This window comes from Hippoglossus stenolepis, chromosome 1 (assembly GCF_022539355.2).
Source record: "Hippoglossus stenolepis isolate QCI-W04-F060 chromosome 1, HSTE1.2, whole genome shotgun sequence".
Taxonomy (NCBI): Eukaryota; Metazoa; Chordata; class Actinopteri; order Pleuronectiformes; family Pleuronectidae; genus Hippoglossus; species Hippoglossus stenolepis.
The window spans coordinates 1,227,260-1,243,784 of NC_061483.1; the positions used below are offsets into that span (position 1 = coordinate 1,227,260).

Consider the following 16,525-nt stretch of genomic DNA (forward strand, 5'->3'; position numbering starts at 1 on the left):
GAGCGAGGGGGGGGAAGCCACAGAGACGCTGTCATGTGTGTGGGCGGAGGTTGGATGTGGAGCAGTGGATTATGGGAAGCAGAGAATAGAGGAAGAGCGGATGATGAAGTGAGATAGCTGAGGAATGAGGGTCTCTAAAGGGCAGCTGGTGTAAATGATGACTTCACATCGACGATCTGAACAAATCATCTCCACTGAAATGTGTCACGAGCTTCATTTGTTACATTTAAATGATGTTTGAAGAATCAAAATAAAGGTTTTAAAAGTTAGAGCAAAGTAACTGTCTAGACCTGATTATGAATCTACTGTACAATTCATTACAGAATGAAACAGACGTCACTTGTTTGATTCCTTATATCTACGTAAAAACATGAAGCTTTTGTCTTCTTGTTTTTATTCGTCTTCTTCGTGAAGCACTTTGTAACAGCTGTTAAATAAAGTTATTATTATATTATATATAGTCTATAATATCAATACTACTGTTGAGATGATTCGTAAAACACAGAAAAGATTAATTGATTATCAAAATGTTTGAGTATCAAGTTTCATCTCTGAATTTGAGTTTGTGAAAATCGAGCTGCAACGAAGATCCTTTGATTCATAACTATCACTTTTCTGCTTCATTCATTTTTTCTTCAGTGCAGCGAGCGTCAGAAACAAGAGACACACTCACACACTCAAAGTGACACAAAGAGCTGATCATCACCTGATCAATAAATCTATCGTTAGCTCTGAGACGTTCACTGAACGACAGATTGAAGGATCATCAACGAGTGTTTGTCAAATCAGAGCTGGAGGCTGAAGAGTCACATTCTTCTAAATCCTCGAGAAGCAGATCAGAACTGCAACTACACTAACGACCACAAGAGCATCGATCCCAACCGGACGTCCTGTCGTCCTCTCAGGGTCTGAACAGGATCCTGGACCTCCATCGATTCACAGAGCGGGCGGACAAATCTCTGCTCAAGCTGAACATCACCAAGACCAAAGAGATGGTTGCTGAGGAAACTTCACGTGACCCAGAGGTCCAGATGTTATGAGGGACACATCCCATGTTCTCCACACTGAGCTCCAGATGTTATGAGGGACACATCCCATGTTCTCCACACTGAGCTCCAGATGTTATGAGGAACACATCCCATGTTCTCCACACTGAGCTCCAGATGTTATGAGGGACACATCCCATGTTCTCCACACTGAGCTCCAGATGTTATGAGGAACACATCCCATGTTCTCCACACAGAGCTCCAGACGTTCCCTCTCGGGGTCTTTAACCTTACAGGACAATTCCTCTAGAACTTGACACATGAAAAACACACTTATTCTTAAATCTGCCATGAGAACTATTTGATTTACTTATTATACATTTTAGTATGTTTTCAAAGAACAGCTCTTTCATGCTGTTTTATTGTTTTACTGTTTTACTGTAGTTCTTTATTAACTTAAACCAAATTGCCTTCAGGTTTATTAAAGTCGTTCTTCACTGTGTTTCGTCCCTTTTCACCTCGGTCCAGAGGAACAGCTCCTCTGTGGAGCATCACACGTTCTACAAGCCCCTCAAGTATCTTTTTATTGTCAAGTTCATCAAAAGACACGATAGTGATGTTCATGTTCCTGCTGCAGCAACTGTCCTCCCCCGTCTCCCTGCCCTGTCTTTCAGCTCCTCCGTCACTTGTCTTCCCTCGACTCCGTCCCCTCCACCCTCGCTCTAAACCCCTCATTCTGTGCTTTTATTCTCAGCTCTTCAGCAGCCTCCTCCTCCTCCTCCTCCTCCTCCTCCTCCATTCTCTGCTCTTCGTCCTGCTTCTTTTCTGCCGCTCGGTCTTCGCAGCTTTGCTATAACGCTCGGTGTTCGTCTCCTCGACATTGGACGGAGGAAAGAAGAGCTACAGAGTGTGGGCAGTGTTGGTGCGAGCAGGGAGCGTCCAAATGTGTCCATCTGCCAAGGAAGAGCAGGAGGAGGAGGTGGAGGAGGAGGAGGAAGAGGAGGAAGAGGCCAGAGAGCACGGGTCTTAATCGGGATTGACAGTTACACTGCTCCAAGATTAACGCCTGTCACACTTTAATCCTTCACCAATCAAATGAACACAACACGGAGCGTGCACGGATACACACAGACGTGTGGTGGCATTTCTGAATGAAGTCAGCCTGGTGGAGGTGGGAACACACACACACACACACACACACACACACACACACACACACACACACACACACACACACACACACACACACACACACACCTACATAAAGCAAACACACATACATACAAACTTGCACTGTGTCTGTTGGCCACCACAGCTTCTCAAGGAGACCACAGTCTTTTCAATAGCAGGTTTCCCAGAAGAACCAGGAAACACACATGGGGGGGGAGCTGTCGACCCTCAACTCTTGTCAGGAGAATGCCTTGCTCAAAGGCAAAGTTCAACCAGATCATGAAAAAGCTAAATGATGTTCCTCACTCCTCTCTGGCCGTGCAGGTTTTATTTGTGCAGGTTTTCAGGTTCACGTGTGTCTGAGGTTTCTCCGTTCAAACAGCAGCTGGTTGGGTTTTATACAAACAGCATCGAAACAACTACATTCACACCAACCTACACCTGTGAGGCTGCACTCAAACACAGAGCTGCTGAAATATTCATGTATAATATTCACCTGCTTCAGTATCTCAAGCACAGAGACCGAAAATAAAGATGGACGACACGTGTCCACTTCCTCCCACTGTCCAGAAATAAATCTCTGATGCAAACGCTGCCATCTTGTTCTGGTGATGTCAGGTGAAGTCAGAGTCTGTGAAGTAGTGATCATGGGGGGGAGCTGCAGTATCGAGGTCCCGCCCATACATGCTTTCGACCAATCCTGAGTCAGTCTCAGCTGTCAATCATGACGTCTCAGCCTGTGTTATATCATCAAATAACTGATTAAAACCAAACTGAAGAAACATCAGTGAGATAAGACCTGAAAAGACAGAAACATCTTTGCCTTGGTTTGGTCTGTGTCACATGTTTCAGCTTCACTTTCAGGAGCAGTAGTTGACCTGATTAAGCTCCAACCAACGGTTGTTCAGATGTTTCAGTCTGAAGAACCGTGACTGATCGACTTTCACGTGACTTCGAACCAAACAGAAAGTTGGTTCCAGCAGGAAACACCATGTGCTGGTTGTTCTGAGGAATGAGGACACTGAAACTGGGTTAATGACATAATCAGAGAACTAAATAACCTGGTTACTGTAGATCAGTGTGAACAGGCAGCAGGTCAGGACCCAGAGTTCACCTCTGACACCTGACCCCTGACCCCTGACCTCTGACCCTGATGGAGGACAGACAGACAGTCCGAGAGAGGACAGACAGACAGGTCTCCAGCACGGTCTCACCTTGGCTGGCGCTGGGAGGCCATAGCCCTTCGAGCCTCCTCCCCCAGCCGGCTGAGGGAGGGCGAGCGGCTCCGCGCCCCCCTCCCCATGGTCCGGACCACCACGGTGCCATTGGGGCTGCCGCTGGGCATCTGCTGGAGCAGCTGAGGGGACAGGCTGCGGTGTAACGCTGACGAGCCAGGCTGCGAGTGACCCTGCTGGGGGGCCCTGTGCGGGTGGTGCTGCTGCAGGTGAGGGGCCCAGCTGCCGGGGGAACCGAGCTGCTGCTGCTGCTGCTGCTGCTGCTGCTGGTACTGACTGACGTTCAGGTTGTTGTCGCTGTTGGAGCGCAGCAGGACCCCGCCAGACCGACAACGGCGAGGAGACTGGCTGTTTCCTCCGCTGCCTGCCGGAAGCTGGACCCGGCGGCGTTTGGGTGGGCTGGGGCCTCACGGAAAGGCACTGCACAAGAGAGAGAGAGAGAGAGAGAGAGAGAGAGAGAGAGAGAGAGAGAGAGAGAGAGAGAGAGAGAGGGAATTATATTCATTTCATATTGGACTGTTTTTATTCATCTTTGCTCTTTTCTGGTCCCATCGGACGTGGATTTAAAGTCTCGGTCATCATCTATCTACCTATTCATCCATCCATCCATCCATCCATCCATCATCTAAATGTCGATCCCTTACTCACACTATTGAGCTGTAACTGATGATTGGCTCCTCTCTCTCTCTCTCTCTCTCTCTCTCTCTCTCTCTCTCTCTCTCTCTCTCTCTCTCTCTCTCTCTCTCTCTCTCTCTCTCTCTCTCTCTCTCTCTCTCTCTCTCTCTCTCTCTCTCTCTCCTCCTCTCTCTCTCTCTCTCTCTCTCTCTCTCTCTCTCTCTCTCTCTCTCTCTCTCTCTCTCTCTCTCTCTCTCTCTCTCTCTCTTCTCTCTCTCTCTCTCTCTCTTCTCTCTTTCTTTCTTCTCCCTCTCTCGTTGACGTGTTGATGAAGAGAAGAGGTGCTAACAGCTAATGAGCTAGCACATACTATTTTCATGCATCTCTGTGGTGTGTGGTTTCCAAGCAGCTAAACACTCACACACACACACACACACACACACACACACACACACACACACACACACACACACACACACACACACACACACACACACACACACACACACTTCTTTGAATCACTTGACACAAAGAGTTGTTGGTGTCGATGAGCTGGAACCAAAACCCATGATGTCACATCCTGCCGCTGTCGGCTGCTCCACCCCCCACGTGAACAGGAATCCCCATGAGTCCGGACCCAATTCTCCAGAGTTCATGTCGGCAAACAGTGTTTGAGTTATATAAGAAAAACTCTCACATTGTTCAGTACAGATCGTTTTCACGTTGGGTTTCTTTTCATATCCATCGTTAAAAGTCAAACTCTAGCTCGAGCCATTGTTAAACATGTCGGGGGAAATGTCATATTCAAAACTTCCATCAGAGGGAGCTGACAGTACGTCTGCGTTGTTTCCACACCATCCTTTAACTTCCAGCTACATCACAGACGACATTCGCTGAGACACAAGATATTTTCAAACGAAGATTTAAAGCTGAATAAGACACAGAGGTGTTAGGATTCTCTGTAGCTCGTTGATTCCATCCACAGACTCTGGTCCTCACAGTCCGGAGAACATTCCTCCTCCAGCTCTGTTCCACTTTCTTTTGGTCTTCTTTTATTTACTCGTTAGAAATCTTACACAGGAACCAAAGAAAGACGGAATAAATTCTTTACGTTTTATGAACATCCCACAATGCACTGCGTTGCCTGTGAGATGACAGATGGGTAAATTACTGTTATGTGGCACAGCACTGTCAGCGGTGACGCAAAATGGTGATGATTCATAACTTCCATTTCCTGCTCGCCGCAGAGTGTTAGCACTTTTTATTGGGTTTTTTACGTTAGAAAAAACTAAACTAGTGATTCAATTCAGAAGGTTTCTCACATTTTTAATAGAATTCAGCCGAACGCTCCCTGATTTACACTCAACATTCTCCGTCACCTTATCTGTGCACTGATAGAAACTGTGTCACCTCCAGCTTTTCGTCATCTGACATTTCAGTCACTGATCTTTCCACCGTTTCCACCTGCTTGAGGTTCCAACATCTCAAACATCACGAGGTGCAAATCATTCATTTAAAGATCAGTTTCACAGATGAACCACTGGGGGACGTGTGAATGTATTATTAGAGAAAACAATATTGTGCCACTAAAGCTGATTCTTTAATGGAACTTGGGACAAACCTGAACGTTTGAACACTTTCACACTGAGCTGCCACTTTAATGCTACATCTCATGCAACCCAATGCTACAGCTCTATGAATCCAATAAAAGCTACTTACTGGCACCGATGAGTGTTTCTTTACGAAATTATGACTTATAATATTAATAACAGCAGCAGCATCAGATCAGTGACGCTGAGCTGCTTCAGTGTTTATTGATTCCAACAGGATCCAGATTCCTCAGCAGCCTCCTCTCGCCCGGAGGCTCCACGGTCTCCATTGAGAAAACGAGTCAGAGCGACCGGAACACGGTTTCACACGCGCGCAGATGGTCAGCCTGTCTGGGTTGGTGCGGGTGAGAGGAACCGCATGTCCCCGCGTCTGTGCGCGTCTGTGCGCGTCTCCTCCAGCCGCGGAGCCTCGTTTCCATCCCTCTCTCTCTGTGACCTACAAACTGGCCCCAGCGCTGCGCCGCCTCCTTTTCTTTTATGCTTCTGATTATTATTCCTGTAACCTAAATACGCGCAGACCTGATTCCGTCCTGGTGAAGAAGAACCAGATCCTCAAACGACGCGAGGCACCTTCTACCAGGAGGATGAAGACCGGAGGTGACTCCACCTCCACCTGAAGTTGACGCTGGAGCCAAAGCGCACGATTTCAAACTGTGCGTAAAGAGGCAGCGGGATTCTTACCTTCCTTCTTTAAGGCATTGATGATCGACTTCATGTTCTCTCCTGCTCTTCACTTGTCTTCGAGGTTCGTGTTCTTCATCTTCGACATCATCATCATCTTCACGATCATCTTCTTCATCTTCATCGGGACTTTTTGTTTCTCCGACTTTCAGCTTCAGCACCGCGGACAGCGACTCCGCGGAGACGAGCAGCCGCGCGCTGCGCACATGATCCCCCCCCCCTCCAATTACACTCATATGAATACAACAACCCCGCCCCTCACACACACCCCCTTTCTCCTCCCCCTGTCTCTTTACCTCGAGAGAGTGGGGAGAGAGAGAGAGAGAGAGAGAGAGAGAGAGAGAGAGAGGGAGTAGAGAGAGAGAGAGAGAGAGAGAGAGAGAGAGAGAGATGGAGAGAGAGAGAGAGAGAGAGAGAGAGAGAGAGAGAGATGGAGAGAGAGAGAGAGAGAGAGAGAGAGAGAGAGAGAGAGAGAGAGAGAGAGAGAGAGAGAGAGAGAGGGGGGAGAGAGAGAGAGAGAGAGAGAGAGAGAAAGAGAGAGAGAGAGAGAGAGAGATGGAGAGAGAGAGAGAGAGAGAGAGAGAGAGAGAGAGAGAGAGAGAGAGAGAGAGAGAGAGAGAGAGAGAGAGTTGCTGGTCCTCGTGATGCTGCGAGGAGGAGCTTATAATAATTATCATTATAATAATAATACCAACTACTACTAATATGGTTGAGGGGGGGAAAGGTTGTGTGTGCAAAACTGCTGAAGAGACAACTGTGACTACGTCGATGATGATGATGATGATGATGATGATGATGATGATGATGATGATGATGATGATACTATATCTGTAATGACCTGTCTGCAGATACATCAGTCAGCCTGTAATAACAATCATAACAACCATAATAATCATGGAGGTGTCACATGGTTCAGTGTGATACTGGTTGGATTGAATGTGAGTCAGGAGCAGCCGATGAGCAGCACATTCACACGATGAGGACCATGGTGGTTGAACACTCAGAGGAAGAGGAGACATAAAGTCTCTGAGGTACCGACAACACAGTTCTTACTTTCAGGTGATTAAACACGAGGGAATCAATTATTTTGAAGATTATATTATATTTCTCCCACATTTCCTCCTGGATCAAGTATAAATAATAAAGTAAAATCTAATAACGTATTTATTGCTTTAAGGATTATGGATGAAGTTCATGGTTGTCATCTCTAGTGCTGTTCACTTTACAAATGAGAAAAGTTTCCTTTACTACAGATCAGTTTTATTTCTCAACACCTTTTGTGTGTTTAAACTGTCAAATCACACGTAAAATTCTTAGGAACAAAACTGAATGAGATGAATTTTTAAAATGTTTTAGTGTCGGAACAAAGGCTCAATTTAAACAGCTTCAGCACAAGAGCAACAGCAAAGCAACGATTCTCCCATCGCAGCAATCACAGCCTCAGGTGTTGTGAGAGCAACACACACACACACACACACACACACACACACACAATAAAATCATCTCTTCTCGAAACTGCCGAGTGAAAATAAAGAGTCTGCAAACAAAGGGCAAATAAAAATTTCATTACGCCAAATGCAGAAATAGCGAACGAGATCACGGTTGCCAGGATATAAAGAACAAATCAAATGATCCCTTAACGACGGTGAGATAAGAAGAAAGAACAGGTTGTTTTACAGGTTGAAAACTTTCATAAGGATTCTGAGAACAACTTCACATTCAAATCTATTACATGGAGGAAATTCTGACAATGATTCTCCTCATCTGACAAACATTGAAGTAAAAAACAGAGAACAGAAGTAAAATCGGTGTTTCTGAACCAAACGTAATAAAGACGTCGTCGTCACCAGACAATCGTCTCCTGTCAGGTTCCACACGTCCGATAACATCACAGAGCAGATCGACTGGACTCAAACTCACAACACGTCTCCGATTTAAACCAATTCTTTTACTTTTGATACCAAACTAACGACACAGAGGCTGCTGTGGGCCAGTGGGTCGACCACAAACCAGAGATCTGGAGGTCGGACCCCAGTCTCCCAGTCTCCCAGTCCAGAGAAAGTCCTGCACATGGATGAAGCCATTAGGTCAAAGATTTAACTCTGGAACATCAACGTGTCAAAGGTCCAGTTCTCTTTCTGAAACTCAGCTGCTGCTCATCCTGTAACTGTAAAGGTTTTGTGAGAGGAGGTGGAATGAAAAGTGCTAATTGGTGCTCGCTGAATAATTCATACAACTATGAGAATAACATCATGAATACATTAGATGGATTATAGATAGATTCTCTATAGTATGTAAATCATATGCAGTTTATTTTTGTATGTGGTTGATCTCAGGGTCTGGAGTCGTACTCACAACCAAGAGAACAAAGCTGATACATTATACCACAGATTATTAGACAGATTAAAACTCAGGTTATAAAACAGATTCTGATTCTGATCTGGATTCATTCTGCGGGTGATGAGGGGAATTTTTATTTATTTATTCTTTTGTTCATATTTAGAAATTTCCGGCGTGGATGTGACATCAGGCAGCTGTTGAAGGGAAGATCTCGATCCAACGATGGACGAGCGAGCTGAGATACAACTCCTTTGTGTTGCTAGGCAACTCAGCTCCATACATCATTAAAGCTCTGCGTACACACCTGCCTGTCGTATGATGTAATGAACATATGATCATGCCTCTCTCCCTCGCTCTGCCAGCACACGGTTTGATTCCGTGCTCGGCCGCTGTGCCAAGACGTCGGGTCACACGCTGTCCTGCCTAACGGCGCCTTGTTAAAGGTCGACGTGTCTGTTTCCACGTCCCGTCCCTTCAAAGTGCGGCGGCACGCTGATTCAGTTTATACGAGGAGTGACCCCGACGAGGCAGATGGCTCCACGCAAAGCATATGTTATCATAAACTATGCAATAATGCAGCGTGAGAGCAGATCCCCTTCATGTTTCACTACTTTCATTCAGACGAGTGGAAATGTTATAGATGAGGAAAATACACATTCGAGCTTCTCAGTACTTTCAGTACGATATCCCTGTGATAGTTCAATCAGCTGAAAATCACTTTATTTTAAAATCCAACAACAACTGTAGCGATGGATTTATGCTTCAGTCAACTGATCAGGTTTCATGAAGGAAACCAGGACGTCACTCAGTAGATCTCAGACTCAACAGTCTGCTCAACCAAATCTCACAAACTCATAAACATCAGTCGTCTAAACACGTCTGATTGTTTCATTAAGATCCGAAATGTTAAACAATGTCACATCTCAAAGAAAGTCACAAAAATAATCCTGGATCTGCTCTCAAATGTATAAGTTTCATTTTCCAGTTGTATTAACACAACTGCTGTTCACCGAATTCACCACGAATCACAAATTTCTCTTTGTCTCTAATTGATTTATTCTGGGATGTCCACAGTCTTTCTAACCTGCGTCTCTCTGTGGAGGTAAAAATAAATCCTGATGCATAAACATGGCGTCCTCTCTGTCCTGTGAGACGTTTCACAGTCTGACAGGTGGACGTCTTCCTGCAGGAGAAACCTGCTGAGTGACAGGAATCTCTTTTATTTATCTACTGATTCATTTGATTCAGTTCTGATGTTGTTTTCAGGTTCAAATCAGACTGAGCAGGTTTTAAAAGAAGCAAACACAGCGTCTCCTAAACTGGGAATACATGAGTGTGAAGGTGGTGGATTGTGAATGTGTCACGTGCACGTATGTGTGTGTGTGTGTGTGTGTGTGTGTGTGTGTGTGTGTGTGTGTGTGTGTGGTGTGTGTGTGTGTATGCTCCCTGCCACTCTGGCAGCATGTGGTCTAATCGCGCCCATCTGTCAATCATCCTCACACAGGCTTACTGCTGTATGAGAGAAATACAACAGACATGTTGGACTCATCTATTGTACTCATTTCCTACAGAGCATGTGTGTGTCTGTGTGTGTGTGTGTGTGTGTGTGTGTGTGTGTTTTTGTCTCATTTTAGTGTCGTATTAGTCGTTTAAATGAGTTGTTTTGTTCTCTTCGCTCCAGATGTTGTGTATCATTGTCTCCTCTGCTGCTCACAGTCATTATTACAGTTAAATACCACAACATGCACAATGAACAGACCATAAAACATCTGCACAGTTAATCTGCGAAGCATTGGGTGTAGTGCATGATGCAATGAGTCACGTCCAGTAACTTACATTTGTGGTCAAGCTACTTTGTAGAATCAGCAGGTCGATAATTTCATAATTTTGCCCCAGACCCTCCTAACGATGACGGAGTTTATGTCCACGTCAGATAAAATCTGACATTTTGAGAAACTGGACAACCTTTCTGATTATAAAGTCATTATTTTAGTCGTGGTGTCGTGTTGGTGTTGAATCAGAAGGTCAGTCCGTGTTAAAATAAAGAATCTGCAGAATCTCGTTCAGTTAAACTTTAAGTTTCACAAAGAACAAAATCCTTGATGTTATACATAAATATAATATCATATCATTATTATTATATTATTGATTTTTATTTTTACTATGTATCTTTTATTTCTATTACAGTTTTTTCCTGGATGAAACTGGTTTCTGTTCTTATCACTGAATGATGTTTCACAGTAAAGGTTCAGTCTCAGTCGGGGGGGACACGCCCCCTGAGTGTGGGAGCGGTTACCTGCAGCTGTGGTCACTTCCTGGTAGCCCCACGCTCTGACCTTTACATTAACCATTAGCTACACAACATAGGTCACACACTTGCACACACACACACTTGCACACGTTAAGTGCATGAAAGACGTCAGGCTGCACACGCACACGCTCGACGTCACTTCACAGCTTTTCTTTCTTTTGTCTCTGCACAGACTTCGTCCACAAATTGCAGGACCAGATAATTCACCACTTTCCAGCTCTGGAGACACAAACTCACATCTTCTCCAGTGACGAGGATGAAACCACGGATTGAATAATTCACTCCAGGTTTCAGAAAAACATCAGAAAACCACAGCACAACTCATTTCAATGTTTTTTTGATTTGCCAATAACTATATTAGGTCGTAAAAACGATTCAGTGCTGATATAGAGGTAAGGATCATTATCTTCACTGACAATCCTCTGAGGGTATCACATGGAGCCGGCTCCAGCTGACGTGTGCTGACAATATATAGAACTGGAATTAAGAACATAAATACAAATTTGTATATTAAGTGAAATATAAAAATAAATGCACACTTTTATACAACCAGCAAACAAAACGCTGACATCGACACGTCTGTGAAAGGCTCTAATCAAATTAGTTTTCCCATCTTAAAACAAATAGTTTTCAGTCATGACGTCACTGCTCCATGATTTCATTATTTAGAGATTCTTCATCTTCTTCTCTTCTGTCCTGACTCGTTTGTTGTGTAGCTGTCATGTTCCATGTTGTTGTCCATTGTTTGTTTGTAAGTAGTCGAGACAATTGACTGAGAGTCGAGGAGTGAAGACGTCGCACAATCCACACTGAAGAAGGAGGAGGGGCCAAACTAAACGTCTAAACGTCATGCTCACTCACGGTTTGGGGCTGACACGGTGTGGATGGAGGGAGGAGGGAGGAGGGAGGAGGGAGGAGGGAGGTGGGAGGAGGGAGGAGGGAGGAGGGAGGTGAGCGACAGTGAGTCTAGGGGGTAATCCTGCCCCGTTCACCAGGTCGCTGTCGTGTGAGGCTGCCGGCGGGGGCGTCCATGAGAGAGGGCACCGATTGCAGGATTACATCTTTAGATTAGATTTCTCTCTCTCTCCGTTCACTTCCCCCTCAACCTCCTCTTCCTCCGTCCTCCTCTCTATATTTATCTATTTGTCTGTTCATCTTTTCTCATTTTCCCGAGGCCTCGTAATCCCCGAGCTGCTCTGACTCCACAGTATCTGAGTATGTGCTTCTTTCACTGGGTTCGAACCTAAAACCCATTTTCCACTGGTTAAAAACCTGCTACCTTCTGCTTTTTGTTTCTAATGTGAATGAAAACCAGCATTTTTCACTCTCGGGTCAAATGACAGTACACACAGGTTTCTGTTGGCTCCGATCAGCAGTGATGGAAACATAACATCCAGGTAAACGGGCTAATTTCTTCTTCTTCTTCACTTGAGCAGATGCTGCTGCTGCACTTCCTCTGCGTGACGTTGTAAGTTTTACATCTTGGGAACAACGTGCAAAAGCGACTGGCAAGAAGACGCAGTGAGAGACGTGTCTCAACAGGAGAAACAGAAAGACAAACTCCTCTGAAGGTGATGGATACGGAGTCGCTCTAGTTTGGGTGTAAAAGAAGATTATGCCTCTATCAGGTGATAAGTCTGAGCTCAGTCTGCTGCTGCTCCAGATCTTCATCAGTGATTAAGAGGCAACTAAGCAACGAAGGTAAAAAATAGCAAGATGGAAAAAAGACCCTGGAAATTGTTCAAAAAATGTTTTTTTTTCATCCATTTTTATAAGTTGGTGTGAAATCTTCCTCGTCTTCTCACCTCCCTCTCGTTCCCTCTCGTTCCCTCACACACACATGCAGAGTGAAATAACTCATAGACTTTATCTACACTCACCATCTTCCATGTTAATGCAGTCTGCAAGGAGATTAACCCTTTAATACTCAAAAATATCATATTGCATACATTTTTATTTTTGGCATCTAATTTTCACTTAATTTGATCTTAAAATCTCTAAGTACCCTGGTTACAAACGCTGCCATCTTCTGTTGGTGACGTCATTTAGAGTCTGTGCAGCAGTGATCGAGTAGAGGAGCTCGACCAATCAGGAGTCAGTGTCAGCTGTCAATCATGACGTCTCAGCCCGTTTGTATATCACAGAATAACTAATAAAAACCAAACTGATCAGAAACACAGAAACCATCTTTGAAAAACAATTCATTTTACGTCCATGTCCCATCTGCTAACATGGAGGAGGTGGGGTTTATGACCTATACCGCAGTCAGCCACCGGGGGCGATGGAGACACCTGTTTTACAGTCCATAAGCAAAACAAAACTAAAATTAAATCATGAGAGAAACGTAAAATCCTGCTCTTGTTAGTGTCTCAGTAAATTCATTCTTAGTTTCAGATATGAAACCTCAAACATGATTATTCCTCAAAGACACAAACATTTCATCCCTCAGACTTTGGTCCAGTCTGAATTTACTTATTTCCACAAATAACTCTCATATCAACAATATGGTTCCTGACAACTTCTAGTCTCCGAACCTTTGCCCTGCGTGTTTCACCTCCACAACGGAACTTAGCATCGTTACATAAAACTCAATCACAATCAATAGCAGAATCGTAAAATCCATCTCCCGACTCAATCAAATCCGCAGATCGGCCGACACTTCTGGAAACCGACCAATCGGCTCGCAGGGGATGAGCGCTCCCACTGCACGAGGCATTGATCATTCCTCTAATCGGCCCCGGGGTTTTCCTGGTGTAAACATCAACTTTCATTCTCTGGGCCACGCTGGCGTAATCCCACAGAGGGGATTATACCGGGGGTCATTTAGGAGGATCAGACCGCCGGGGGATTTGAAATGTATCCGCAGGGAGGTTCAGGAATGTACGCTGGGCGGCCGGAGGAGAACAGCTGAGGGAGGGATGGAGAAGAAAAGCTCTGCTACTCACCTATATCTGTCTCTTTGTGGTTCTTGATGAGCTCAGCAAGCTCAAAGTTCCCGGCTATAATGGCGACCTGGAGACAACGAGGACGAGAGGAGGGACAGAGTGAAGAGGATGAAAAGAAATAAAAACACACAACTTGTCTGTGAAAATAGAAATTTAAAAAATGAACAGAGCACAACTCAGAAATTACTGAAAAAAACGACTTAAATAACGTAAGAAAGACGAAGAAAGTAAATGTTGTTGTAAGAAGCAAAGGATCATGTGAGCAACAAGTGAAATGAACTTTGCTGTTTGTTTGTGTGATTAAACAAACACAAAAAACTACTTGAACACAATCAACTGACTTTGGAATAAATAAAGAATCAACGTCTTTTCTAATTTGTGGTGATTCAGTGAACTTCCAATCTCCAAGGCTTTAATCATCCGTAGCATGAAGTCAAGTAATCCATGACACACACACACACACACACACACACACACACACACACACACACACACACACACACACACACACACACACACACACACACGACGGCGTGCACATGCATACACAGTCACATGTTAGTTGACGACTGACGAACACAAATCCAGAGTTTCATTCCTGACGTTTCTTGTTTTTCTGAACTTTGCTGAAAAGTGGAGACGAGAATGATGATTCGTACGAACTGAACTTTTGGACCTTGAACATAAAGTCTGAGAAGAAAACCGGTCACAAGCCAAAATGTTTGGGGATCACAGAGTTCAGTGAAAGGACGTTTTATAAGAAATGCCGTCTCCTGTTTTTGTCTGGTGTCGTTACTACCATAAAAACACCTGTAAAATATAATCCAACCAGAATCAAGATAAATAAATTAACACGAGCTTCTGGTCTAATTTTCAGCTTTAATTAAAATCAACAATACACTTTCCCTGACTTCGTCATCATTTCACTCATTCTAATCAACTGGCCTCAGTGTGTTCTCTGTGTGTCCAGCAGGGGGCAGTAACGAGGTCTCCTCCCTCTCCGGGTGTGAGTTTGAAACCCGTCACTGACCCACTTCACGCTTCCTGTCGTCATGTCAGGGCACAGAGCTCGTTACAGGTTCCACAGCTCGAGCCGAGCCGGGGTCATCGGTGCAAACTCAGTCGTATCCCACACATGAGCTGCACGCGTGCACGCTCCTGCTCTCGTGCACACACTCACACACTGACACAAACCTCAGGAGGAAGCTGGCAGCATTATGTAAGCCTGCACTGATTCCTGGAGAACAAATGCTGAGCAGGAGGAGAGAAGAGAGGACGGAGAGCGGGTGTATTATTAAAGCCGAGCTGGCTTGAGAAGTAATTCTCTGCTCTCTGACCTTTTCTTCATATAAATAAAAACACTGCTTTAGCGAGAACAAGCACTTGGGAGAACGTAACGCTGATGTTCTTCTTCACCAGAACGGATCCTGTTCAATTTTTCAACGCGCTGCATTAATATACAATGTCCCTTTTTCTGGCTGATAGAAAAGGAGCTTTGAACTAAAATATGAGTCAATAAATGAGATGTTTCCTGGGAGCGAGGTGGAGGAGGGGACGTGTCCTTCATGATGAAGGCTGCCTGGTTCTCCCACTCGCTCTGAGGATCTCCCATGGTGCACGCTGCTGTGACAGATCTGTGACAGGACGTTCTCCCGCAGGAGAACGGGCTCGGTGGACGGGACGTTGGGAGGACGTGAGAGATGAAGTCATTAGTTTCACTCTGACCTGAAAACTGATCGATGCTGAAGTGAAAAGGACTCGAGTGTGAGCCGCTCGTCCTCGTGACCCCTGAACCTGCTTCTTTAAATAGAAGATCATTAAAACATCATCTTCTGATCAGCTGCTGTGAAACTAACTGACTTCATCCATTCAAAGAACACAAAGATCTCAGGATGAAGAAGAGGAGCCGTACACGTAGAAGACGAAGACGTCAACTTGGAAACACGAGGAGGTTCCAGAGCTTTTGGTGATGAGGGCCGACGCTGCCTCCTGCCGCTCTACAGGCTCCGCCCCTCGCCTGGATGTTCAGGATGACGTCACAGCTGAAACTCTGGATTCAGGATTTTAATCGGAGCCAAATCAACAACATCATTTAGATTGTTCCTCACCTCTGCTGTGGCTCAGGAGTTCAGAGACCACGCGGAGCAGTAGAGGGCGCTAGACGTCACTGATGATGTTAAAAACCAGTTAACCAATAAGAATCAGGGATCGCAGCCACAGTTTCTCATTACCGTTCATCCTCCATCACCCCCACCACCACCACTCCTGCCATCACCACCATCACCACCCCCACATCCATTCTCGTCCTGCTCTCCTCTGGTCGTCATGGAGACAAATGATTGTGTATAGAACGGGGGGGAGGAGGCGGAGCCCAGAGGAACATCAGCAGAACCACACTCTTCAGTTTGTCCCTCAGCTGTTCCTCAGCTGCTGGATGAGAACTCAAAGAATGAAGCAGGAACTAAAACCAGGAGCTGAAAGACCACGAAGAGTCTGGATGATTCTCCGTAGGTTTGTTCCATCAGATCATGTGAATTTCAACTTTTTCACCTTAAACCAGCAGCTTGATTAAACTGATGTTTGAGTGTGAAGCAGGAGAAAGTTTCCTCCTTCTCTCCCTGAGCGTCTGTTC

The 16,525-nt window shown here is 45.1% G+C and overlaps 1 protein-coding gene across 1 annotated transcript in view; it reads right to left on the minus strand.

Moving 5' to 3' along the window:
- Positions 1 to 16,525, minus strand: part of LOC118108008 (SH3 and multiple ankyrin repeat domains protein 2) — a 96,069-nt gene that overhangs the window by 52,765 nt on the left and 26,779 nt on the right. The window contains 3 exon segments of the mRNA XM_047340084.1: positions 3,371 to 3,785; positions 3,788 to 3,811; positions 13,894 to 13,960. Coding sequence (XP_047196040.1) covers positions 3,371 to 3,785; positions 3,788 to 3,811; positions 13,894 to 13,960 — 506 coding nt within the window.